Raw genomic sequence first — 26,952 nt, 5'->3', positions numbered from 1 at the left:
AATCAACAGGTAAACGTAAACTGAAATCATCAAAATATACAAATATATTATAGGGTGGGTATGGTATATATATTATTAATTGAAACATGCATTATCTATCTATGCACGCTCTATTTCATATGCCAGCTTCTTTATCGGCAAATTGCTCTGTAAGTTGATAGGTAGCTGTCGTGGTCCTTGAATGTGTAGTATTGTATTGCTCAAATGGATCATGAACTCTACGCTTTTCCAAATCACTTACAGGATTAACAGCCCTGTCTTTGTTTCTGTAGTAACGCCTCTTGATATACTTGTAAAACTCAGCACCTATCCAAAAGAAAATACTAAAAGCAAAGGCCAACCCCCATTCATATCCAATGGGTGCGTGTAGAAAGACCTTTCTATTAATAACTGGAATATAAACAACGGGGAAAACAGATATGAATCCAAAAATTACAGACCAAAATAAAAATTGATTGGACCAAATATCTCTGAAAACTTGAGTGTATGGTGTATCAGTTTCCGGCTTCATCATAAAAAAAGATCTTCTCATATCAATGACTTCCCATGCCAGAATTAAGGCACACCATGTCATAGTGGCAAATGTCGCCGCACGACCTTTAAAAACATATGAGCAAGATTCGTTGTGATCACTGTTACAATTTGTTCCTAGGTTGCCATGTCCGTCTTTGTAAATGATTGACACAAAACAACCCAGACAGCAAGCAGCCACCATCACACCATAAACCATCATGTCCACGATCACCTCCCAAGTAAAAATTCCTGCTTTCGAATCCTTTGGAGGCTTTTCCATAATATCTGGAGACGCCTTTTCCAAACCTAGGCCCATAGCTGGGAAACAAGAAGTGATGACGATAATCCACAACACCTCTACAGGAGATAGAGGGAACACTGACAGCTTATCATCATCTAAAAAGGCTAGCCCAAGCATTAAATACAATGCTTGTGCAACGTTTTCAGCTAATAACTGTAAAACAAACTTTTGAATATTGTCACTCATTCTCCTCCCTTCTTCGACAGCATTGAGAATCGATGCAAAGTTGTCGTCACTCAAAACAATATCAGATGCATCCTTAGCAACATCTGAACCATTAATACCCATTGCAATTCCGACATTGGCCTTCTTTAAAGAAGGGGAATCGTTGACTCCATCACCAGTCATTGCGCAAAACTTATTACGACGGTGCAAAGCATCAATCATACGCACTTTGGTTTGCGGAGCACAACGAGCAATGACTAAAGGGAGAACGGGCAGTTCATCGATTTCTTTATCGCTTAAGTTATCAAATTGCGTAGCAGTCATAACCATTATATCAACAACCTCCTTTGGATAATGATACAAATTGTGCGGAAGAATGCCAACCTCCTGTGCAATTGCCTTGGCAGTACCAGGGAAATCACCCGTCAACATATGGACATTGACACCAGCCCTGTGGCACTTTTTAACTGCACCGGCCGTTTCTGGCCTTGGTGGGTCGTAAATTCCAATTAGTCCCTGGAAAACCAATTCACTCTCCACAAAGTCACGATCTTTGATTAAACGATCACCAAGCTTTGAGGCCTCACCTTCGGTAAACTTTTTGGTCGCAAATGCAAGTACCCTTAAACCCTCAGTAGACATTGTATCAACATTTTTCTGAAGAAATTTTAAATCCTTTTCGGTCAACGGCTCAACTAAACCAGAATCGCCAGGACATGGGCGCCAATGAGTACAGCATTCCAAGACCCTTTCAAATGCACCCTTTGCAAACACATGATATGCATTTTCGTCCTTTAAATTAACATACACCGTAGCCATCCGCTTGACTGATGAATCAAAGGGAAACTCCGCAAGATGTTTGTATGTGGCAACACCACCTTGCAGTCTTTGTCGCTTCTCCTCCTCCTCCTCCTCCTCCTCCTCATCCTCCTCATCCTCTCCACTGCGCTTAATGACCTCCGTGACTTCTTCCTCTTCCCCTTTCTCCTCATCGCACACATCTTCCAACGTTAAAACGTTTCTTGGCAAATCCATCCGTGTTGTGAACACCTGAATAGCGATCTCAGTAGGGTCTCCGTGTGCCTTCCACTTGCCTGTTTCTGAATGCTGAAATACAGACGCAATGTTCGCCAGAGTAGCCGTATGCAACCATTCTTCAAAAACCCATACCGGCATGCTTTCCGGTAAACGCCCAGCTTTCCATAACTTTTTAAAGTTTTCCATAATCCCAACATCTTCAGTATCATCGTGTTGATACTCCCATGGGGAAAACCGCGGAATCAAGCTCACATCACCTATACTGGGATCCAGCGGAGCATTGGAATTATTTACAGTCAAAGTACCAAACCCGGGAACCCAAATCTGCTTCGCAATCATCTGACCCTGGGTTAAAGTCCCTGTTTTATCCGAACAAATATCGTTCACAGCCCCGAGCGCCTCCAAAGAATCCAATTTCCTAACAATAACATTCCGCGTAGACATCACCTTGGCGCCAACCGACATCGTGATCGTCAAAACAACAACCAGCGACGACGGGATCATCGACACTGCAACACAAATCGCATAAATCGCAACTTCACGGTTCACCTTGTATTTCTGAGTCGCCATCACAATCAACGCAAAAACCACCGCAACAAAAAACAAAATAACAGACAGCTTCGCCAGCTTCCTATGAAGAGGCGTGCCCGTCGTCGTGCCCAAAAACGCCCCCACCGACCGATGCACCGTTATCAACACATTTTGCCACACACTATTCCCCTCCTCGCGCGAAATCAGCTTCCTCTTGCCCTTCAACGAATCCGCAATCTTACCGATCTCCGTATTCAACGCCGTCTTAATCACAACCCCTGTCGCACGCCCTTTGGACACCGTAGAAGACGCAAACGCAAGATTTATCCGATCCCCCACCGGCGTGTCCACCGGAAAAACAGCCCCATGCTCCTTCGCCACAGGTAAAGACTCTCCCGTCAACAGAGCCTCATCCGTCTCGAAGTTAACAGACTCAACCAACCTCAAGTCCGCCGGCACCGTGTCCCCAACCTTCACCAAACAGATATCCCCAGGCACAACCATCCGAGATGGTATAACCAAATCATCTCCATCCCGGATCACGTGAGCAGACGGCGTGGACAACCCCATCAACGAATTCATCGTCTTGCACGCCTTGTACTCCTGGTACGCCCCTATAGAAACATTAACCAGCACAACAAACGCTATCACCCCGCCTGAAATCCAATCCCCCATCGCTAACGTAATCACCATCGAAATCACCAGCACCAGAATCATCGCATTGCAAATCTGTCGGATCAAAATGTCCGTCATACTGATCTTTGTGTCATCTCCCAACGTGTTTTCCCCTACCACTTCCAGCCGCTCGCGAGCAACCTCCTCCCGGAGACCCCTGTGCAGCTCCGTCTGGAACACCTTTTCCACCTCGTGCACAGACAACGTGTGGAAGTCCCCACGCAGGAACATCCCCGCCTCCGCTTCTCCGTCCCCCACGGCCCTTCTCCGTGCTTCCCCCTGCTCCTCCCACACTCGCTTTTCCGAATCCATTGTCACCGCCATCGGTTCCTATTACTGAATACACACCAAGCCGAACAATACTCTAAACCAAACAATACACCAACAATGAACAAACGCCCGACCCACAGCTATGCACAACTCTATCCAAAGGGGCAAACACCAAACAGTTGTGCCTCCGCAGCTTCCGTTCCGTTCCGTTCTTCCACGCCACTATGCAATCCTATGCTCCGCTTGCCGCTCACTCCGCCACTGGGCAATGCAAACTACGAATGAAATAGAAAGAAACGCTCACAGAAACGAACAATCACAGAAAACAGACCTTCTGAACAATCTGTATTATGATATTACGTCTATAAAACAAACAAACAAACAAACAAAAATTCCCGTCTTATCAGCCGCTCCTTGGTTCCTTGTTTATTTTTTATGCCTTTTCTTTTTTCGCCTCTTTTTTCGACTCTTCTCTATGTCCCGTGGGTATAAATACTCCTGATGTAACAATATATGCCCTCCTGACAGTCTCTGTTGATCCTTGGTAAAACACGCGGCTTTCAACCGACCTTACCAAACAAGACGCTAGCGTATGGTCGTATAATCGCGCGCTACATATATATATATATATATATACAACTGCGAAAAAAAAGATACTTAAGTGTGCAACGGACCATGCGAAACGTGATAAACCCTTCCGTTTTCTCCCTCCTTGGTCTCTTAGTGCCCTGTAGATACGTTGTATCATTTGTATCTATTTGCTATCTCTAAAGGAATTGGTTGAAGTTGCCATTGTTTGGTTGGCCGTGATTATCCCCCACGGCATCGTCGCCAGAAATGGCCGCATCAGGCAGCCACCATGATTCCCGGACTGTCCTCGCCCATGTGGGTGCTCCCCGAAGGGGGATGTGGGGTCGTCTCTTTCTTTTTTGCCCGCTCGAGCGGGAAAAGGAAAGTTTGCGTTCCTTTGTCCGGCCGGGGGCATGCAGATGTTTGGGTTTCTTTTTCTACGGCGACGGTTGTGTTGTTATCTGCAGTGAAGCAGGCAACGCAGGCAGGCGCAAAGAGACTCCAGGGGCGGCGGGGCGATTGTGGCAAAAAATGGAGCGCGGTGGGACGCGTAGAGAGTCGTCCTTCTGGCGCGGGGGCAACAGCTAGGCTGGGGTGGGGACCACCCCAGCCTAGCTGTTGCCGGCTTCCGGCCGGGCAGCCTGCGGCGGAGGGGCTTATGGTGGGCGCAGCGCTGCGCAAGGCTTGTAACGGAGAGACTTTCTAACACTAAAAGCGGTATGCAAAGGTACAAAGACGAGCAGTGGTAAGGCATGTGGCAGCAGCAGAGCAGCAGCCGTGAAGAAGAAGAAGAGGAACACGACGACCAAGTGGGTTTGGAAAACAAAGAGACCAGATCGACGAGCTATATAGGGTTGTTTTGAGTGATTACAGGATACGTCTGGTTGGAGCGAGAGAGAGGAGAGAGTTCATTTTTTATTACAAAAGCGAAGAAATTGAGAAAGAGGAATTGGCTCCACCAGAGGAATAGAGAGCAGTAGCGGAAGAAGAGAGAACAGTATCGGAAGAGATTGTGGGGAAAATAGAAGTGTTTGTTTGAGGAGAACGCGAGAACGAGATAGATAGATAGAGAGAGAGAGAGGTTCAAGTTTGGTTGGGATTGTTTTGTTTTTTTTGTTTTGTCCGGTGTTAAAAGTTTAGTGGACTATATATCATCCTCATCATCGTCCTCATCATTGTTATACAATTGGTTGTTGGATTTTAAAAAAACAACACACACACGCACCTACAAATTAAGATAAGATAATAGGTTGTAGTCGGGATGCAGGCGCATGTACAGGCGCATGTACAGGTTATGGGAACTGATAGGAGGGCGGTAAAGGGGCCGGAGTCTCTGCGATCTGCCAATCACCTTTCGGGGTCGTCATCGCCGACGTCAGTGGAGTCGATTGGTACGCCGCTGAAACAGATGCAAGGAGGCGGTGGGGTGGTTGGGCCGGTGCACAGTGATGATAAAGCGGCGGTTGTGGTGGCGGTTCGTGAAGATGGGGCAGGGTATCCGATTCATGAACGGGCGAGTTTGGTTGAGAAGGGCCCGTATATTGAAGATTTGGAGGACGAGAAAGTACTGCTGAACCGCACACTGAGTGGTCGGCGCGCACTCAAGTCGCGGCGGGCAGCGGGTCAAGAGGCGGTTAAGATGCCTGCACCTCCGCGGGAGTCGCAGAAGCACGCACGGATCTTCCCCGTGGAAGCGCACGAGAATAGGTCTAGGATTTCCAGCGATGTTGGTGGCGCCAGCGTGGCCAGCGTGGCTGCCGCTGCTACTACGATCGCTAGTGCAGACGCTGGTGCTGGGTCGGTCGCTACGGCTACGGCTGCCGCTGCCACAGCAGCTGCACTGCGCCGACGGTCCTCCGTTTTTCTGAACGATGGGACCATCAAGGCATCTGAATCAGCTACGGCAGAGATCAAGAAGATGCGTGAATCTTTGTTAATCAAGAGGGAGATGAAGCGCAAACAAAAGCATTTTCTAGATGATGATCGTGTGCTTGTCGGTAACAAAGTCAGCGAGGGCCACGTCAACTTTATTATCGCGTACAACATGCTCACGGGTATCCGCGTCGCCGTTTCGCGGTGTTCGGGCATCATGAAGCCGTTAACACCCAGGAACTTCCATCAAACTAAAAAACTTGCATTTGATTACCACGGTAACGAGTTGACGCCGAGCTCACAGTACGCCTTCAAGTTTAAGGACTACTGCCCTGAAGTATTTAGAGAACTTCGGGCTCGGTTCGGACTGGATCCAGCCGATTACTTGATGTCATTGACTTCCAAGTATATTCTAAGCGAGTTGAACTCACCGGGTAAATCAGGATCCTTCTTCTACTTTTCCAGAGACTATAAGTATATTATTAAGACGATCCATCATTCCGAGCATAAACATTTGAGACGCGTGTTGAAAGACTACTACTATCACGTAAGAGACAACCCAGATACTCTTGTTTGTCAGTTTTATGGACTACATCGGGTTAAAATGCCAATTTCTTTTAAAAATAAAGTTAAAAATAGAAGAATATACTTCATTGTGATGAATAATTTATTCCCTCCACATTTGGAAATGCATACCACGTTTGATTTAAAGGGTTCTACACTGGGTCGGTACACTGATGTTTCCAAAGTTGACGAAGACGTCCGCCCTGTACTAAAGGATTTAAATTGGTTGGAACAACAACTGAATATTCAGTTTGGTCCTTTCAAAGGACGTAAATTTCTCACCCAGTTGAAGAAGGATGTCGAATTCCTCTCACGCTTAAATATCATGGATTATTCTTTGTTATTAGGAATTCATGACATTAACGCAGCAGCAGCCAGTGGTGATGATATACCTGCGATGATACCGGAGTCATCAGGAAAATTTGCCACCAAACTCCCTAATAACACTAATAACACCATCACAAAGGCTGTAGGCGGCCATTACTTCCAGAGGGACGAAGGTGGTATACGGGCTTCCGACTCGGAAAACAGAGACCTAAACATAATATACTACGTCGGTATCATTGACTGTCTAACCAACTACTCTCTTTTGAAAAAATTAGAAACCTTTTGGAGGGGGCTAAGTCACGATCTGTATGCGGTAAGTGCTATTCCGCCCAACGACTACGCCTTAAGGTTTTATAAATTCATAGAAGAATCTGTCACTAGAGACAAACCACACACTAAGAATGAATAGTGGTATCATCTCTCCCCGTCCCCCCATCTGTACCCTCTCACTAATCTATCATCTAGGACTTCATCATATTCGAAGGACTCAGTATTTTTTTAGAAACAACAGCAGGAAAAAAATTCAGGGAAAAAATGCACAGGCATATAACTATCGTATCTTACTACTAATAATAATCTCTCTACTACTACTACTACTACTACTACTACTACTACTACTAATCTAGCGAGTGACATACATGCTTACCTATATAATTTTTTTTTCTTCATCTTTATCATCATTAGATCGATCATTGTTATAGTCATTAAATAGAGAGAAATCTAAGCAAATTGTTTTCATATTTAACTCTTTGAAAAAAAGCAGACGTCTGTTGATGAATCATAAATAACCCATCAAACGATAGTACTTATAGCATTCAGGAATAGTAAAGCAAAAAGCATATTGAATCCTTTTTTTATTTCTGCACTAAATTAAACACTGTCATCATGCTGTGGTCTGCGTCTCCGTAATTAAAAGCATCTTTTTCGAACCTTCCCCTTTCCGTGCGTCTGTCTCACTGACGTTTTAACGTTAGCAATTTATGATAATGTAATCTTTTTTTGGCACCGCAAGTACCGCAAGTAAAACCATTGTTAACATATGAAAATAGAAACGCATCACTTTCTCGAGCAATGCTAGTTGCTCGATCATATAAATAAATATATAATAACTCTTACACTCCAGTATGTATATCGAAAAATCACCAAATGGTAATTAGAATCGTTAAAAATCCACGGAAGTAAATAATTACAGAATAATACTGAGAACCCAAGATGAGCAAAGCACGCTATAACCAGGGCGGATATAACCAGGGCTATAGCCAAGGGTATGGTCCAGGCCCAGGCCAGTCATGGGGTCCACCGGGCTATGGCCAAAATCAGGGTGGCTACTATTCCCAACAGGGGCAGCCTATTTATCAACAGCAACCTGCGAAACAAAATGACCATACCTGTTGCAAAGTATGTTGCAGCGTGTTGTTGTGCTGTACATTCTTCAAGGTCTGTTGCGACGGTTAAGTGGTGGCAGACACTACGTAACATTAATTTCATAAAGCACAGTTGGGGAGGTTGTCCGTTTTACTATATATTTGCTATCTATAACCGGTAAACGATATGATATCTAATTTGCCCTTCATGGATGGATCCATATGCAGTTAACGGACCTTGTATGAACTGCGCTGTCATCGATGCTGCTCCTATCCTGTCATTCGCTATCAGCAAAAAATGATTTCGTCTGCCTTCCAACTGGGCTTGAGTTATAAATATTTCGAACCTGAAACTAGGCTTTGAAGAGCTAAAAAAAGAAGAAGAGGCAATTACTAGTTCGAAGTATCATACATATATATGTTAGCACTGAAATATTGTACAATAGCTAGAATAATGCCACAAATAAGTATTAACTATCAATTGATTTCCTCTCCTCCATTGTAAGAACACATTAAAAAACCCATTACACATCACGTGTACTATCACGTGACCTTAATTTCCCCAAAGTCAGCCGATAATAGAATGCCTCAAATATGTCTCCAACCGCGTGGCTATGCTCCACAGCCCCCATTCATACTCGCAATCTAAATGATATGTTGGATTATCCTCGAACACATCATATTTTACGTTGCCGTAAGCGAGCCATCTTACATAATACCGTCACTGACTCTTTATCGCACTACGCTATGACACTTTTATCTCTTATCAAACGCGCTTGTTGGCCAATCTTGCATTCCTTTGTGGTCGCCCTGACATCAGTTTCTACGACACACTGTCAGAGGTGCTTTCCCTAAGTTACGTGCTAGCTTGAACTTCTCGTCACGTGCCATATAACGCTTCTATTGAGGATTAGTTACTGCTTATATAGTCTCTAATCGGATCAATTACCCTCTAGGGATGTAGGCCGAACTAGTGTTCTAATCTAGCTAGTTTGGTCTTATATGGTTTCTGCTGTCCTATCTGATCACTTAAAGCAATCATTGGCGGTTTCATACTGACACACAATTGTAGGTTTCACACTGATACACCATTGTAGGTTCACAATGGCATCCTCACAATGATCATACGCCTCATAGTCTTCTGACAGCTCTGATACGCTGCTTCTTAGTTTGGTTGTCGCTGTCTCCTAGCTTCTCTTTTGATTTTACGACACAAACGTTGTCGAGGGCCACTAGTTGGGGTCACGTGCTAGCTTGAACTTCTCGTCACGTGCCAACTAATACTTAGGTTGACAATCAGTTACTGTTTATGTAGTGTCTAATCTGGCTCAACTACCCTCTGGGGATCTAGCTGGACCTATATCTAATCTAATCTAGCTAGTTTGGGTCTTCTTATATAGTTTCTGTTGTCCTACTTAAGCTCTCTTGCTTACTTGCTATGCAGATTCCTAGCCGATAACAGCTCAGTGGTTATCTTGACACTTCTAACAACTCTGATTCGCTGTTATACAATGGTTATCATCTTCATAGTCTCCTAACGACTCTGATTCGCTGCTTCTTTGTCTTGTTATCGTGACTATCAACATGCTCCTTAGCCTGACTATCATAACTATCGGGATGCTCTTTTGATTTTACGACAAACGTTACATTATGCAAACGCTATAAAAGGGCAACAAGTTTTGTTCTTCCATGAAAATGCTCGTGTAGCTCAGTGGTTAGAGCTTCGTGCTTATAGTGGCATTCGGTTGTCTCCGAAGCTTACTGTGCATAAAGCACAGCGTGTACCCTCTGGGGTTGAAGCAACGCGACCGTCGTGGGTTCGAACCCCACCTCGAGCACTTTCACTTCTTTTTGGACCACACTAAAAGGTAGAAGATAGGGTAACACGGGTTTTAGGTTTATAATTTTTCCTCGAGAAAGTTGTGTACGGGAAAAGCCCATCATCTCCAGTGGGTATTCATATTTATTGCATTTGAGATTATGCATCAATGCAATTTTTAAGATTCGTAGTAGAGTCTTGTATGCATGCAGCAACATAACGGTTCAACTAACATTTTCTTAACTGTTTCAGTGGTAAATGGCTGGGAAGAAAAATAAACCCAAGAATCAATGGACCTCAAGCGGTGGTGGTAGTGGTGGTAGTGGGAAGAAAGGTGAAGTAGTCCAAGGAGAGAGATTGCAAGCAGTGGTTTTGACGGATTCCTTTGAAACAAGGTTTATGCCGTTGACACATGAAAAGCCGAGATGTTTGATACCATTGGCCAATGTTCCGTTGATTGAATATACGCTTGAATTTTTGGCGAAAGCGGGGGCCAGTGAGGTTTATTTGATATGCGCTTCTCATGCAGATCAGATTCAAGAATATATCGATAATTCTAAGTGGAATCTACCGTGGTCGCCTTTCAAGGTTTCTACTATTATATCTTTAGAATCCAGGTCGGTGGGAGATGCCATGAGGGATTTGGACAATAGAGGGTTGATTACGGGGGATTTTGTTCTTGTAAGTGGTGACTTGGTGACTAATATGGAGTTTGAGAAGGCATTAGAAACGCATAAGTCCAAGAGAGCGGAGGATAAAGATCACATTGTCACTATGTGTCTGAGCAAAGCGACGCAGTTCCATAAGACCAGGTCTCATGAACCTGCAATCTTTATGTTGGACAAATCTAACAATAGGTGTCTGTATTACCAGGATATTCCTTTGGCTTCGTCTAAAAATAAAACAGCCATAGATATAGATCCTGAGCTTTTGGAGAGTGTCGAGGAATTTAGTTTGAGGAATGATCTAATTGATTGTCACATTGACATTTGTTCCCCCCATGTACCTGCCATCTTCCAGGAGAACTTTGATTATCAATACTTGAGAAGGGACTTTGTGAAGGGTGTGTTGTCGAGTGATTTGTTGAAGAAGCACATCTACGCTTACATAACTGATGAGTATGCTGCTAGAGCGGAAAGCTGGCAAACATATGATGCTATTTCGCAGGATTTTCTTGCGCGGTGGTGTTATCCTTTGGTATTAAACACCAATCTTCTAGAAGACCAGACCTATTCGTACGAATCGAAACATATATATAAGGAGAAAGATGTCATTCTTGCACAATCATGTAAGATTGGCAAGTGTACTGCAATTGGATCGGGATCTACCATTGGTGAAGGAACGTTTATCGAAAACTCTGTTATTGGTAGAAACTGTCAAATTGGCGCCAATATCAAAATTATCAACAGTTATATTTGGGAAAACACTATTATTATGGATGGGAGTGTGGTAACACACTCTATTGTAGCCTCGGGAGCCCGGTTGGGAAGTGGAGTTAACTTAGAAGATGGTTGTGTTATTGGTTTTAACGTTGTCATTGACGACTGTAAGACGATTCCTAGTGGCACAAGGATCTCTGCAACACCGGTGACATCCGTGCACTCTGATTTGTATTCCAATTCTTACGGTACAGATCAAGAGGATAGTGATAGAGAAGAAGAACTAAGCGCTAAGAAAGCAGCACCCAAGGCTACAGAGCTCGTGGGGGAAAATGGTATCGGTTATATATTTGAAAGCGACGACTCCGACGACTCCGACGAAACAGAGGACGGCGATGGTATCGGTACAAACACTCTATGTTATAAAATGGACGAGCTGTATCTCTCAGACGTTTCAATAAACTCTGCGGCGGGAGCAAAGTCCAAAAAGAGAAGGACCATGTCCACCACGAGTTACTACACTGACAGAGAAGATGACTCCGATGGCTCTGACGAAGAAGAAAACTTCGAAAAGGAAGCAATTGCTACAGTAGAACGCGCCATGGAACACAACCATGACCTAGACACCGCTCTACTTGAACTCAACACCCTACGCATGTCCATGAACGTAACATACCACGAAGTCAGAACCGCCACAGTCATCTCAATGCTCAAACGCGTCTACCACTTCATTGCAACCCAAACTCTGGGACCCAAGGAAGCCGTCACAAAGGTATTCTCCCAATGGGGGAAGCTCTTCGAACGCCAAGCATTCGATCTCCAGGAGCGCGCAGACCTCATGAACATCATCATGTCCCGCGTCATCGTCCAGAACTTCGAAAGACCTGAATTCATCCTCTTCAACGTCTACAACTGCCTCTACGAAACCGATATCCTCGAGGAAGACGTCATATATACCTGGTGGGCCTCCATCCAAACCCCCTCCTCCCCCCCACCCCCAATCACATCCCTCACCGCTAAGTGGGTCGACTGGCTCAAAAACGCCGACGAGGAATCCTCCGAAGAAGTCTCCGATGACGCTTCAGACGAAGCCTAGTCTCTGCAACATCATTATATACTCTACACCCACACTAGCAATCTAATAGATATAATAGCACCAGTAAACCCATTTGCCGTCCAATGCTTCCACACATCTTGTCACGTGTTACCCGCACTACCCATCTCGCCCAAAATACCTTTTCCGAAAAAGAAAAGACGGAAACGAAAATGATCACCAACTCCCACCAACCACCCTTGTATCTTTTCAAAAATCTTCAGGGAGAGAAAATAATGAAACAACTCTTATATAAACTAACAGTGGAAGTATAGACAGAGAGAAAAAGAAGCATTCGTCGAGCATATATTGTATATTTGAATCGAATATCTACTATTTGCAAGTTTAGATAGTTTATTATAGGTTTGAGGATTTTGTTGTGTGATTTTCAAAAAAAAGCAAAACAGTGAAGCAAGAAGGGCAAATTATCAATTTGTTTCATTTGATTAGGAAAAAGACTTTCATTTAAAAAACATCGGAATTTCATATCAAGTGGGAAAGCTTTGATTGAGATTTTTACTGGTGGGCTAAAAAAGTACTAGTATTAAATAGAGAGGTTTCTGGGTCAAGTTGTGCTGGTTGGTGTTTTACGTTGATTGTTCTTACATTGCTACCATAACCGCAGTAAAGTATTCCTTTAGGGTGGGGAAAGCATCGTAAAGATAAGAAACCGGTAGATTACTCGGAAGGATTTAAGTACTCTGAGGAATATTAGTTAGAGCAATTGGCGCCATGCAAACGTTAAAGTGTGTTGTTGTTGGAGACGGTGCAGTTGGTAAGACATGTTTATTAATTTCGTATACTACGAACCAGTTTCCTGCAGATTATGTTCCGACTGTGTTTGATAACTATGCAGTGACGGTGATGATTGGGGATGAGCCTTACACGCTAGGGTTGTTTGATACAGCTGGCCAGGAGGATTATGACAGATTGAGACCCTTGTCGTATCCTTCTACTGATGTTTTTCTTGTCTGTTTCAGTGTGGTCTCACCACCGTCGTTTGAAAACGTCAAGGAGAAGTGGTTTCCTGAAGTACATCACCATTGCCCCGGCGTCCCATGCTTGATTGTGGGGACTCAGATAGATCTAAGGGAAAACAAAATGGTTATCGAGAAATTACAAAGACAAAGGCTGCGCCCAATCACTCCGGAACAGGGTGAAAAATTTGCCAGGGAATTGAGAGCTGTTAAATACGTCGAGTGTTCTGCACTAACCCAACGTGGACTAAAAAATGTCTTCGATGAAGCTATCGTAGCTGCCCTAGAACCTCCTGTTATCAAGAAGAGCAAGAAATGCACCATATTGTAGTTCTTTGGTATTGGTATTAAAACACACATATAAGTCAATGATTTCATGCTTCTCTATCACTCCACTCAACCCATAGAAACCATACAAAATATTTAAATAAGAAATACGGGAAAAAGAGAGAGGAATTGCAATCGCGCCTTATCCCCATTACTTATTGTTATTGTTACTATTATTATTATTCTTATTATTATTTTGTTTTTTGCCAAAACTTACTAATTTTGTTTTTATCGCGTTTTCTAAGGCGTCATACCAAGGAACATGTTGTGCAATCATAGTATCAACTATAGTTGTGGTTGTAAATTAGATATTTACATCAGTTGACTTTCATTTACACCAGCAAAATTTTTTGAAACCTTGGATTATTTGTTATAGAAAGCCACCGCAAATTCCACTTCCTTTCCATCATAAGCCAGATCCCCCCTCTCCCTCCCCCCACCCCACCCTCTATCAAAAGAAAAATTTCTTTCCGTTGAGTGCTCTCAGGAAGGTTGCACTTATCGTGCCCGTATCTACGGCAAACTAAATTTAGACTGGAAAACATATTTTGGAGAGATATTTCTGTCTAGACTTTCATAACCGTCCAGTTTAAAAGTATACTTCCAAGTAAAGTACGACGCTTACATAACAAATTCTCGACCAGAAATGTAAATTGGCATTCGTCGCGGTGTCACGTGATACAAGGCCGGGTAACGTAAATAGCGATTTTGAGTGTTGGTTTTTTGAAAATTCTGGTGACGTTCTTTTGCTGTAAGCAGAATTTGGCCCAATTTATTTAGATATGGTGTTGTAAAAGTCGGTGGCAAACGTTGAAAGATAGACAACTACAGAGGTATCATTGCATTTCGATAAGAAATAGATTGCAGGATGGCCCAAGTTTTCAATAATCAGCGTTCTGATACGTTGTTTCTAGATGGTGAGAAGATTTCAGGAGACGATATTCGCAACCAGAATGTTTTGGCAGCGTTAGCGGTGGCAAATGTGGTCAAGTCATCTTTAGGTCCAGTTGGATTGGATAAGATGTTAGTTGATGATATTGGTGATTTTACTGTTACGAACGATGGTGCTACGATACTGTCGTTGTTGGATGTGCAGCATCCAGCAGGGAAGATTTTGGTTGATTTAGCTCAGCAGCAGGATCGTGAGGTTGGTGATGGTACGACAAGTGTTGTTATTATTGCTTCTGAGTTGCTCAAACGGGCCAATGAGCTTGTGAAGAATAAGATCCATCCTACTACTATCATTACAGGGTTTAGGGTCGCTTTGAGGGAGGCCATTAGGTACATTGAGGAAGTGCTATCGCAACCGGTTGATTCGTTGGGTAAGGAAACGTTGGTTAATATCGCAAAGACGAGTATGTCTTCGAAGATCATTGGTTCTGATTCCGAATTTTTCAGCACCATGGTAGTTGATGCGCTTTTGGCTGTCAAGACCCAAAACACCAAAGGGGAGGTCAGGTATCCTGTGAAGGCTGTGAATATTCTAAAGGCACACGGGAAGTCAGCTAGAGAATCGGTATTAGTTCAAGGTTATGCATTGAATTGTACGGTGGCGTCGCAAGCTATGCCAAAGCAGATAAGTGGCGGTGCCGTGAAGGTAGCGTGTTTGGATATTAATCTTCAAAAGGCAAGAATGGCTATGGGCGTTCATATCAATATCGATGATCCTGACCAGTTGGAAGAGATTCGTAAGCGTGAAGTTGGTATTGTTATGGAAAGAGTCAAAAAAATTATAGATGCTGGTACTCAAGTTGTTCTGACAACGAAGGGCATCGACGATCTGTGTTTAAAAGCATTTGTAGAGGCGAACATTATGGCTGTTAGACGCTGTAAGAAAGAAGACTTGAGAAGAATCGCTCGGGCTACGGGCGCTTCCTTAATTAGCTCGATGTCGAACTTGGACGGTGATGAAACATTTGAACCTAGCTATTTAGGTACATGCCAAGAGGTGGTGCAGGCGAAGTTTTCCGATGATGAGTGTATCTTAATTAAGGGTACGGCCAAGTATTCGTCATCATCTATTATTTTACGTGGACCCAATGACTATTCTTTAGATGAAATGGAACGCTCGTTACACGACTCCTTGTCTGTGATTAAGAGAACTCTGGAAAGTGGCAACGTTGTGCCTGGGGGAGGTTGTGTTGAAACTGCTCTAAACATCTATTTGGACAACTTTGCGACAACTGTGGGTTCTAGAGAACAGTTAGCTATTGCAGAGTTTGCCGGTACTTTACTAATCATCCCAAAGACTCTCGCTGTTAACGCCGCTAAGGATTCAAGCGAATTGATTGCAAAATTGAGGTCTTATCACGCAGCTAGTCAGCAGGCCAAACCTGACGATTTGAAAAAGAAAAAGTATAGAAACTACGGCTTAGACTTGATCAGGGGTAAGATTGTTGACGAGGTCAGTGCTGGTGTGTTAGAACCAACAATTAGTAAGATTAAGTCCTTGAAATCTGCCTTGGAGGCTTGCATTGCAATACTAAGAATCGACACGATGATTACTGTGTTTCCGGAGCCACCAAAGGAAGATCCCCATGACCACTAAGGCCTGTCGTCGCCTACCATGTATATATAATAAAACGTAAGTACAAATTTCTAACTAAGGCAATTATTCATCAGATAATGCAATGTTCGCCCTCACTTTAAGAGCATTACCCCTTGCAAATATCTGCCCTCTTCGGAACCAGAGGTGATTTACATCTTGGTGCGAATAAACGGTTTTCAACAGTAGTGCATCGAGAGCAGAATATACGATTCCTAGTGATCTTCCATTATTATACTCGGGAAAGCTCTTTTAAAAGCTCATATTACTAGTATACGTGTAATAATGTCTGATCTCCATACAACTCGTCTGCTAGAAATCTTGGAAGCCTGTTTCTAAGTTCACTTCACTAGATTGGAAGCTTTTCTTGCGCGCTCAGGTGATGTCGTTTAAAGACCATCATTGAAATTTAGATTTTCCAATTAAACGATGAAACTGGAACTTCTTAGCTGAGATACATAATCAACAAACGTCGTAAGTATAGCTACTGCATACAAAGTAGTTAACTAATTTTTCTGGCCTGGCCATTATCCCCATATAGTTCTTGAAACAAGTTTTTTTTCAATCTCATCACTGCTCGATTCAAAGTTAATTAATTCCTAGCGCAGGTACCATTTAGGTGAACTTTTCATCGTCAACTTTTAAGGATTATTAATAATATCAAGAGAAAGCGAATCTGATATTGGGCTCTTTCTTCAGCAATTGTACTCGTCAAAAGATTGCTTTCCGTCAAACTGCTGCCTAGCAGGTTAGTGTTGGTATTTGTTTAGGTGGTAGTGGTATCACCGGTTTAGACTTCAATAAAATCTGTTTGACTTATTACTGCGCCTTAAGACTGAACATATCAGATAGGTTATACAAGGGACAAATATCATTTTGCTTCCTATAAATATGTCAATCAATGTTCAGATGAGTCCTAACTCTCCTAGTGCAATACCTGTTGGTACAAAACCACGTAAGAAGGTAGAGAAGATCGTTGAACTCATTGAAATAGATGGTAAAAAGGTCAGCAAAACGGCTACAGGAAAGAGGAAGTTTCACAAGAAGTCGAAGAATGGATGCGATAATTGTAAAAGAAGACGAGTAAAATGCGATGAGAATAAGCCATGTTGCCAGAAGTGTTTTAAGATGAAGTTGCATTGTATATACACTCCAGCGAAGCCAAGAAGGAAAAAGAACAAGGATGTTGAAACAGTAATCAAGTATATAACGACCACAATTAACAACGAAAATGGGGAAAAAGGATGCAACAAATTAGTCCAAACAGGGACTGGAACTATTAGATCTGAATCTTCACCCGCTATAAACAGTACAGGCAACAATTCAAATGTCGCTCGGGAAATTACTTTATCCTTACCGTTATGTTCAAGTTTCAACGCTCAACAGATACAACAGCAGATACAACAACAACCGCAGCTATTACCGCAGTTGATGACTTTAACTAATTCCGAAAAATTTGCATCTTTCGAAATTCCCAACAGTCCAACTCCAGTTCAGTGCGCAAGTATGAATGTTACAAACAGTATTAGTACGATGTTTTCAAATAACAAGATTACCTCGAATCTTGCACAGCAGTTAGCCCAGTCTCCTAATCAAATAGATTTGACTTCCTCGCTACCAAAAAATATAATTAATTTGAGACAATCTGCTCCTTTCCCAACGGCTGGCATAGGTGGTATTACCTACGATTTCCAAGAACTGTTAGGAATGAAGTCATTAAATGGGAAAGAACAAGACTTACCCCAACAACAGCAGGTTCAGCAACAGTCACAGCCGCAAGCTTCTGATACTTCAATATCTGGAACTATACATACTGTTGCCCAATCATCCATAGCGCCTGACTCACGAGTCAGATCCTCAGACATCGTGCTCGACCAACAGCAACATCAGCAGCAGCATGAGTCGCTTGAAAAGTCATCAGTAAAACGGCAGAGGCAAGATGAACAACAGCAGCAACAGCAACAGCACTCGCAGCAGCAGCAGCAACAACAACAACAAGTTCATCAACAGCAGCAACAAGAACAGGAACAACAACAAGAGAAGCAGCAGCAGCCTAATCAATCACATAAACAGAAGCTTCTATCAATACAGGTTCGGGAAACTATCAAATCTCATTCCGTGTCACAGCACGACAATAGTGAGGCAGCTGCAGTTCTTGCTAATCTTCATACTGGAGCGGGCGCTCCAAATTTAACCAACAACCCCTCGATTTCTCCGATAGGCCCTATATCACCAATATGCAAAGTAGATTCCCACAATTCAGGGTCTGCTTCGAGAAATACAGAAGTATCAACCGGTTCTCAGGTGGATTCTAGACCTACAGTTGCTCAAGTTGCTACCACCAATAAAGATAATGCGAAACCTGTGGACCAGGAAGAAAATGAAATGGCTATAGATCCTGGCAAATCGAATGAAAGCCCTTTATCAACGATGGCAGCTGGAAAAAGCATACACTCATTTGCCAAGATCGTTGAATTTACGGAAAGCAGTAGTTTAAACCTAGTGGATTTACGACTGTTTCACCATTATTGCACTCAGGTTTGGCCCACAATCATATCTGCAGGAATCAGCGAGCGCCACATATGGTCCGATCATATCCCAGACCTTGCATTCCAGTACCCATTCTTAATGCATGCCCTATTAGCGTTCAGTGCAACGCACCTCTCTCGTACGGAGAGTGGGTTGGAGCCCTTCGTAGCGTTGCATCGCTTGGAATCCCTAAAGCTATTACGTGAAGCTGTGCTACAGATTTGCGAGGAAAACACCGACGCCCTAGTCGCCAGCGCATTGATATTAATAATGGACTCATTAGCGAACGCTGCCTCCCCAAACCCAGCAATATCCAACGGAGACATCTCCACCTCGGCTTGGATTTTTCACGTCAAAGGCGCAGCCACCATACTAACAGCGGTCTGGCCCTTGACCCAAAATTCCCGTTTCTACAACCTGATTAACGTCGACCTGAGCGATCTCGGCGACATTATCAATAGCGAAGACGGAACCATCAGCGAACTCGTCTGTTTCGATGATAGCATTGCTGACCTGTACCCGGTAGAAATTGACTCCCCCTACCTCATCACGCTAGCATATTTAGACAAACTCCACCAGGAAAAGGATAGATCTGGATTCATACTGAGGGTTTTCGCATTCCCAGCGTTGTTGGACAAAACCTTTTTAGCTCTACTCATGACGGGCGATCTCGGCGCCATGCGAATCATGAGAAGCTACTACAAACTATTACATAGCTACGCTGCAGAGGTGAAGGACAAGGTATGGTTCCTCGAAGGCATGACCCAGGTCTTGCCAGAGGATGTTGAGGAGTACAGCGGCGGCGGCGGCATGCATATGATGTTAGACTTCCTTGGAGGAGGGTTACCCTCCATGACCACTACAAACTTCACAGAATTCGTATAGTACGATGCGATACCTGACATATTTTAGAACACACTGCCGAAACAGGAAATACTCCCTACTGCCTCATTTCTCTCTTTTTTTGGTACATAATTTATAAGAAACCCAACTGTGTGGTTCCCGTGTAGAATTCTCTGGAAAGAAAGGATAAGCAGACCAAGGCCAATCCGAGAAGTCAACTCATGCTCATCCAACTTCCCAACTGCTGAGCTGGTCGATATAAAGAACATAAGAAAAAAAGAATCTTCAATATAGTGCCTTTTTTTTCCCTTTTTCTTCTCTCTCTGTAGCGGAACACCATGGTTGTCCATAACCCCAACAACTGGCACTGGGTTGACAAGAACTGCATCGAATGGGCCAAACGGTACTTTGAACAAACGCTAGTTGGCCTGGCCACGGGCGACGCCTCTGACCCGGTCTATGCAACGATTTCGAAAATAAACAGCATCGAGGGGGACTGCGAGGTCAACCAGAGAAAGGGCAAAGTAATCTCGCTATTCGATTTGAGAATTGCATTATCCATCAGTGGGCACGTCAAAAGTGATCAGAATACCGATGCGTGCGCCAAGGGCGAAACCGACTGGGAAGGCTCCATTAGCGTCCCGGAAGTGGCATTCGATTCCACACCGGCAGACTACCAGTTCGAAGTTTCCATCTACAAGGAGACGTCCCGCCTGAGCTGCGTGAAGCCCGTTATCCGCGAGAAACTCTTGCCAAGACTGCGCGATACCTTCGCCAACTTTGGAAATGAACTGTTGGCGGCCCACGGCAATGACATCCAGGTGCCTGAGGACCAAGTTGAATCCCAGTTCACCAAAGCGAACCAGAAATCCTCTTTCCAGGGCGTTGCCTGCGGCAACGCCCCTGCGTCCGCTAAAACACCTGACCGCGGCAAGCTGCCCGCCGCCGCCGCCGCGGCGGCGGTACCCGCCAGCACCGCCAGCGCGCCCACGTCCGTCCGCAACACCACCACCATCCACCTGGAACCCACCTTCAACGTGGCCGCCCACGACCTGTACAACACCCTGCTGGACAAACAGCGCATACCCGCCTGGACCCGCTCCCCCGTGCACCACCAGACCAACTCCCCAAACCCGCTGTTGGCCGTGGGTGACGCCATCCAGCTCTTTGGCGGAAACGTCACCGCCATCCTGAAACACGCCGAACCCCCTAAAACGCTGGTCTTCGACTGGCGGCTCAAGGACTGGGACCCTGCCCAAATGAGCTCCATGCACATCGATTTCCACGAAAGCAGAGAATTCCACGAAACCAAGATGGTCGTGTCCTGGCGCGGCATCCCGATCGGCGAAGAAGACAAGGCAAGAGCCAACTTCGAAGAATTCTACGTAAGATCCATCAAGCTGACCTTCGGCTTCGGTTCTGTTCTGTAGCTAGCTAGCTAGCCTAAGTATTGCCTCAAACACCGCCCACGCCAAAACGCTCCACGGAGAACGGCGCGCCGATCCCACACCCACACCCCGCGGGAACCGCGGCAGATCCGTTGGGATCTGCTGCCACACCGCGCCTGCAGGTAGAGTCTGGTGCGGTGCCACGCAGGGCTGGTGCGCGGCTAATTGCTGCACGGCTGCCGCTCCGCGCGTTTCTGACATTGTCAACACACCTTTTGTCCGGACTCCGAACCCCCGGCCACGCGCCACAGCCACCACACGTGTCATCCAGTCGTTCCACACGCACCGCGCCGCCGACACGTCCGCCCTGCGCGCCGCTCTGCCCGCTGTGCGGGCAGAGCGGCTAGTACCACTTTCTACAAGCAGACCGTACAGAATCGACTCTGCATCCGCGACAAGAAAACATTCTCTCTGTTTACACACAATCTGCCACAACCAAGTTTGATCTGCCCGCCAGGCAGAAAACCCTTTCTGTTCCGCGTATGTTGCTTTCGGAAAACGCGGCAAAACCGGGACATTTATACAGACAGAAACATGAAGCAAGCAGGCGAGCAATAGTACGCAAGCAACCAGTCAAGCAATGAAACCAGAGGTTTCATTGCTTGACTGTTATTGCCCGCCTGCCCGCCTGCTTGCCTGCACAGCACCCGCCCACCAACCACATTCAAGGTCTGGCAGACTGAAACAGCAAAACACTCGCACCAGAGAAAATGAAAACAACTCTTCTTTTTCCGGACTGCTCACAAGTGTATCATCACCCATCTTTTTCCAATCAAGCTCATCGCAAAAAATACACCACACGACATATACATCACATATATATATGGCCTATATAACACACTGCGCCGTGGGCCTCTTTTTTCGCTGGCGCCCTCTCGCTAACGCATTTTCAGATTGATTGGCCTGCGGGTGGTCTGGTGTTGATTCTTGTTTTTCTCTCACGGAAGAGCGGCTTAATAAACGGAACGAACCAATAAAAAGCGGATTCAGGAACGAAGGAGAAAAAAAAAGAAAATCTGGAAATTGAAATAAATAAAAAGTTGTGCTTCTTTTTGAGAGAGAAACCTTTGTTTTTGTTTTGTTTTTGTGGTTGGGTAAAAATTAACTAATTAATTATTTTTTTATCGTCGTTGTCATCTGCAGCAGCATCAGCATCAGCAGCATTGGTTCTCAGCCATTTTCCACAGGCAAGGCAAACGGCCGGGACGAGCGGAGAATTTTTTAAATTAGGTCTATTTTTTCTAGTTTATTTTTTGTTGTAATCATCCAGGGTATTCTTATAGTGTGACTTTAGTTTTTGTGGCAGGCAGAGCAGATATGGAGGTTCCTTTCACAACCACGGAGGATGGTGGGATCATCACTACTTCGAATAATATGAATTCCAAGATCAATAAGCGGTTTGCGCAGCTGCCGGAGAATTTGCGGCTGAACGGTGTGACTCCCAGCGGGAAGCCCAGGCTGTTTGTTTGTGATACGTGCACGCGGGCGTTTGCTCGGCAGGAGCACTTGATCAGACACAAGCGGTCGCATACGAACGAGAAGCCGTATATCTGTGGGATATGTAACCGGCGGTTTAGTCGGCGGGACTTGCTGTTGCGGCACGCACATAAGCTGCATGGGGGTAACTGTGGGGATATGTTGGGTCGCAAGGGTTCGGCGGTAGCGGCGGTGGCGGCGTCTGCGCACTCATCTTCCGGCAGGCGGCGGTTGAATAGTGTGGTGTCGAAGCGGCGCAGGGCGGCTGCGGCGACGGCTGCGGCTGTGGATGGCGAGGGCGTGCTGGTTACGTCGTTGCCGTCGATGACCGCTGGTAGCAGCGGCAGAAGCAGTGTGGCGTCCGTGCGTGTGTGCAAGCCGGTGGTGAAGCGCAGGATCTCGTTTTCGGCGCAGTCTGGGGACAACTATGCGTCAGCTGGGTCGCTCGACGGGCCGGCGCCCATCAAGGGCGACAAGGTGCAGTTTTCCACGCCGCAGCTGCTGCCCGTGGATCTGACGCAGGAGTTGTCGGCGTTCACGCCGGTCGATGCGAACAGCTGGGTCAACGACGTGAACAGTATCTCGCTGGAGGCGGTGGCGATGACGGGGGCCGATTCTTCAGGTAGCACGGTGACCTCTGCACGGCACAGCACCTCGTCGATCTCGTGGCAGTCGGGGCGGATGAAGTCCTTGTTTAATAATACGCCGTTCCAGCCCAAGGGCGTGGCGGCGGCGGCAGCGGCGACAGCGGCGACAACAGCAGCAGGCGCGGGCCATTCCATGGCCACTGGCCAGGCGTTGGGTCCGGCGGATTGGCAGACCGGCGTGGATAGCCGTTCGCCAACGGCCACCTCGCTATTCAATGGAGCCACCAACAACAGCTCGGAGTCGCATCACGGGCAGGGCGGCCACCAAAAGGGCCGTGGGTCCCCCTCGCGTTCTAGAGAGATGTCGGACTGCAGTGCGACAAACGAGTTTAGGTTTTTGTGCCCAACAGAGACTGCGGATGATGATAGTAAAAAAAAGAGTAATCACGACGATAATGAAGAGGACGATGCCCATAATGATCACCGTGGGATTACCACTGCTAATGACTTTTTATCAACCTTTGACAATTTCATGCAGAACGGCTACTCGTTCTACGGTATGGAAGTTCCCGATATGGCAAATACAATTATCACGTCTTCTGCACACCCGGCGGTGGCGGCGGCTGCAAGTAGCGGTGCCAGCACCGTCTGCACCGGCAGAGGCAGCCCTGCCACCAGCGCTGTGCACTGCAGCTTTTTCACACAGGAGCTACGGGCCATGTGCATCAACGCTTTGGAGTATTATTCCTTGTATTGTGTCAAGCCGGGCACCTCAACAGGATCTAGCGTGTCTGTGCCCTCATGCAGAGAGTTGAATTTGTACCTTTCGCTGTTCGTCGACCATTTTACATGCCACTCTCCCTTTGTTCACCCTCAGTTGTGGCAGTCGGATCTGGCAACCTTCCGCGGATACATTTACGGCAGCCTCGAGAACGCGTCCATGGCAGATGACCGTGTGGTCCAGTACTCCAACATTGTCTGTTTGCCGTTGTTCACCGCTACTATGGGTTCATTATATGCCGATGCCAGGGGTACCAGGAGCAGCGCTCAAGATGGCGCCAATGCGCAGGCGGGGGCTGCTTCAACATCAGCATTTTCGTCCTCCTCGAAAGCTGAACAAATGTATGAAATTTCTAGACGCGTGCTACATGTTTATCTGGACACACGCAACTCCGCCAAGCTCCCTTCGAGTAGCAATCTATGGCTCACTCAATCTCTAACCTTGAGTATCTTGTACTCCCTTTTCTTGGAGTCATGGCACGAAATTTCCGAAAAACACTCGAATACTCTTTTGAAACAAGTTAACGCGGTATGTACCATGGTCAGAAAGGATTTGGTCCCCACGACATGCTCTATTAGCCAGCTTCCCCATTTTGCTTGTCAAGCGCAGTATATCTTTTTCGAGTCGAAAATCAGAACCATCATACACTGTTACAACATTTGCCAAATGTTGAAGTGTTTTTACAATATCAAGTCCACAACATTCCTCAAGGAATCCGACCTAGACCCCTTATTGATACCCGACGATGAACCAACTTGGAACTCTGCTGCATTATGTTTCCACACTCATAAGGATCCAAATTCAATTCTACCAACAACTAGTACTACTAGGGAAAAAAAAATACCATGCAATTTGGCAAGTTTTACCAGACCTTTACATTCAGCACACTGGGTGCTCATGTCATACCCGAGTTCTTGACCAAGGCAATGCTATATTATGAATTTAACAATAACTCAAACTACTCATTCCACATCTTTTTGACGAAGATTGACACGAAAAAGCTAGAACTTAACTTACGCTTCTATGGCGGAAATCTGAGCGGAAGCGGTAATGTCACCCCAACTTCGGTATCAAGTGACAATTCAATGCCTACTGCGTACAATTCTCATTTACAACTTGACCCGACCAAATCGTTGTCTCAGGATGCAGTTGTGTTGAAAAATACTTTGATGTGCATAATCTTTTTCAATTCTATTAACCCTGGCTTAGGTTGGCAAATGGGCTGCCAAAGTGTCGACCTGATATTTGAAACCTACTTGGATTCCAACAAATTTAATATTTTGGCCCATGGTTCTTACAAACTGATCACCGATTTTTTGGTTGCACTAAATTTTTCTATTCAGAATATTTCATCCGTAATACAAACTTCACAGGCCCCCATATTTGATGTATCCCGGATCTCTGTGCTAAACTTACAATGTTACTACTTCAACTTTTTGGTTATCATAAAGTTTATTATGGACTTTGAATGCACGCCAAATTTCAAATTGCTCTGTATATACACAGAGTTGAAGAAGCTTGCAAACAGTTTTTACATACCTGTATTGTCATCATTTTACCCACTCGAGTTTGCAAAATTCCTGGACTCTGATATGGAGCTTTTGAACTTGTGGAAGAGCGGCGGAGCAGGATCTCCTTCTAATTACTACCACCAGGACCACCAAGATTGCCGTTTAGATGGGGCCACCGCAAGCAGTAGCAACACGGTCCAACATATCAATGTTTCACAATTGGAAAAGTTGATTAACAATGTTTTGGTCTACTCCTTTAACGATTCGAACTTTTTATCGATGCCGGAAAATGGGTGTAACCAGTTTGCCTTCTACAGTGATCCATCAAACCAAAGCGGCAGCAGCATCAATAATAATCACACTTTGCCAATGTCTCCGCCTTCGCCTTCACCAAGACCAACAGCATCGTCGCTGAACTTGTTAAAATACCACCAGGAATCACACCGTACAGGGAAGCGATTAAAACAAAGTTTCACCGAGCGTTACCACTTGGGAGAAAAATATATTATAATTGCGAAATGCATCTTTTTACATGCCCATGAAAGTTACGTCCATTCCAATTTCTTAAAAGGATTTTCTGACAATTTTCAATCTCTCGAAAGATTACTTTCAAAAAGAGATAATAATCATAATAACAATGAAAATAATAATAATAGTGATAATCTGCACCAAGGAAATCAAGAGAATGATAATAACGGCGGTGTTAGTGCGGCTGATGGCCTATTATTAATGGATCATGGCAGCACTCTTTCTGGCGTCAAGCCAAGTTCCTTATTTAGTAACCATATTCCCAATTAACAAACATGAGGAAAGCAGCAACACCAATATTTAAAAGTAATATGTGGAATAACCAAAAGAAACAAAATCTAATAAAATAAAACCAAAAAGTTTTATGGGATCCGCAGGGAGGAACAACAACAATAGAAAGACTTTCTTTTACACTGAGGGAGCTGGCGCCTTCAAGTTAACTCCCGTCCCTTTTCTCTTCCATCTTCCCCACTTCATTATTGAACACTTATTATTATATTATTGTTATTATTCCTATTATTATCTTATTATCATAATTATCATTATTATTTAATATCATATTTTTAGCCAAAGTGACTGACTGGCGGACTGGTGAGAGGAATATAAACAATTAATAAAGTGTCGGGAGTTGTCTATGGTAACCTAACCAACCGGTGATCTTTTTTGTTCCGCTTCCACATCCAAAAAGAAGATAATAGAATCCGATAAAGACTGTATTATAATATACCTATACCATACACATCAAGGTTTGGGTAGCAACCCATTCATTCCCCTGTCCTTGTCGACCTTGTTTTTTGATATTTTTGTTGAGACCATATTTACGAATGAATACATATATTTACGAATGAATACATATAAATATATATGGTATATATTTACGAAAATTATGATTTTACAAAAAAAAGTGGTTCATTCTACA

At 44.7% G+C, this 26,952-nt stretch overlaps 7 protein-coding genes, 1 non-coding gene and 1 further gene across 8 annotated transcripts, besides 2 other annotated features; 8 read left to right on the top strand and 1 right to left on the bottom strand.

The window, feature by feature from the left end:
- Nucleotides 1-115: 115 nt before the first annotated feature.
- Nucleotides 116-3,547, bottom strand: Ecym_4150 (uncharacterized protein; the record flags this gene model as incomplete). The annotated part of the gene is made up of 1 exon (XM_003645996.1): nt 116-3,547. The coding sequence occupies one exon, from the start codon at nt 3,545-3,547 to the stop codon at nt 116-118; it is 3,432 nt and encodes a 1,143-aa protein (XP_003646044.1).
- Nucleotides 3,548-5,324: 1,777 nt separating this feature from the next.
- Nucleotides 5,325-7,235, top strand: MSS4 (1-phosphatidylinositol-4-phosphate 5-kinase; the record flags this gene model as incomplete). The annotated part of the gene is made up of 1 exon (XM_003645995.1): nt 5,325-7,235. One exon carries the CDS (start codon nt 5,325-5,327, stop codon nt 7,233-7,235), a length of 1,911 nt encoding a protein of 636 aa, XP_003646043.1.
- Nucleotides 7,236-9,048: 1,813 nt separating this feature from the next.
- Nucleotides 9,049-9,210: a sequence feature (soloLTR fragment).
- Nucleotides 9,211-9,410: 200 nt separating this feature from the next.
- Nucleotides 9,411-9,694: a sequence feature (soloLTR fragment).
- A 193-nt stretch (nt 9,695-9,887) lies between these two features.
- Nucleotides 9,888-10,027, top strand: Ecym_4148. The gene is made up of 2 exons: nt 9,888-9,926; nt 9,993-10,027. It is a non-coding gene; the product is annotated as a tRNA-Ile (tRNA).
- A 240-nt stretch (nt 10,028-10,267) lies between these two features.
- On the top strand, nt 10,268-12,484 carry GCD6 (translation initiation factor eIF2B catalytic subunit epsilon; the record flags this gene model as incomplete). The annotated part of the gene is made up of 1 exon (XM_003645994.1): nt 10,268-12,484. One exon carries the CDS (start codon nt 10,268-10,270, stop codon nt 12,482-12,484), a length of 2,217 nt encoding a protein of 738 aa, XP_003646042.1.
- A 729-nt stretch (nt 12,485-13,213) lies between these two features.
- CDC42 (Rho family GTPase CDC42) lies at nt 13,214-13,789 on the top strand (the record flags this gene model as incomplete). The annotated part of the gene is made up of 1 exon (XM_003645993.1): nt 13,214-13,789. One exon carries the CDS (start codon nt 13,214-13,216, stop codon nt 13,787-13,789), a length of 576 nt encoding a protein of 191 aa, XP_003646041.1.
- An 864-nt stretch (nt 13,790-14,653) lies between these two features.
- Nucleotides 14,654-16,333, top strand: TCP1 (chaperonin-containing T-complex alpha subunit TCP1; the record flags this gene model as incomplete). The annotated part of the gene is made up of 1 exon (XM_003645992.1): nt 14,654-16,333. The coding sequence occupies one exon, from the start codon at nt 14,654-14,656 to the stop codon at nt 16,331-16,333; it is 1,680 nt and encodes a 559-aa protein (XP_003646040.1).
- An 888-nt stretch (nt 16,334-17,221) lies between these two features.
- Nucleotides 17,222-19,744, top strand: UPC2 (Upc2p; the record flags this gene model as incomplete). The annotated part of the gene is made up of 1 exon (XM_003645991.1): nt 17,222-19,744. The coding sequence occupies one exon, from the start codon at nt 17,222-17,224 to the stop codon at nt 19,742-19,744; it is 2,523 nt and encodes an 840-aa protein (XP_003646039.1).
- Nucleotides 19,745-20,040: 296 nt separating this feature from the next.
- On the top strand, nt 20,041-21,132 carry AHA1 (Aha1p; the record flags this gene model as incomplete). Its single annotated transcript, XM_003645990.1, has 1 exon — nt 20,041-21,132. One exon carries the CDS (start codon nt 20,041-20,043, stop codon nt 21,130-21,132), a length of 1,092 nt encoding a protein of 363 aa, XP_003646038.1.
- Nucleotides 21,133-22,467: 1,335 nt separating this feature from the next.
- Nucleotides 22,468-26,303, top strand: Ecym_4142 (the record flags this gene model as incomplete).
- Nucleotides 26,304-26,952: the final 649 nt, after the last annotated feature.

The sequence above is a fragment of the Eremothecium cymbalariae genome, chromosome 4 (genome assembly GCF_000235365.1).
Source record: "Eremothecium cymbalariae DBVPG#7215 chromosome 4, complete sequence".
In the NCBI taxonomy this organism is placed as follows: domain Eukaryota; kingdom Fungi; phylum Ascomycota; class Saccharomycetes; order Saccharomycetales; family Saccharomycetaceae; genus Eremothecium; species Eremothecium cymbalariae.
This window is presented reverse-complemented; position numbering and strand designations above follow the sequence as displayed.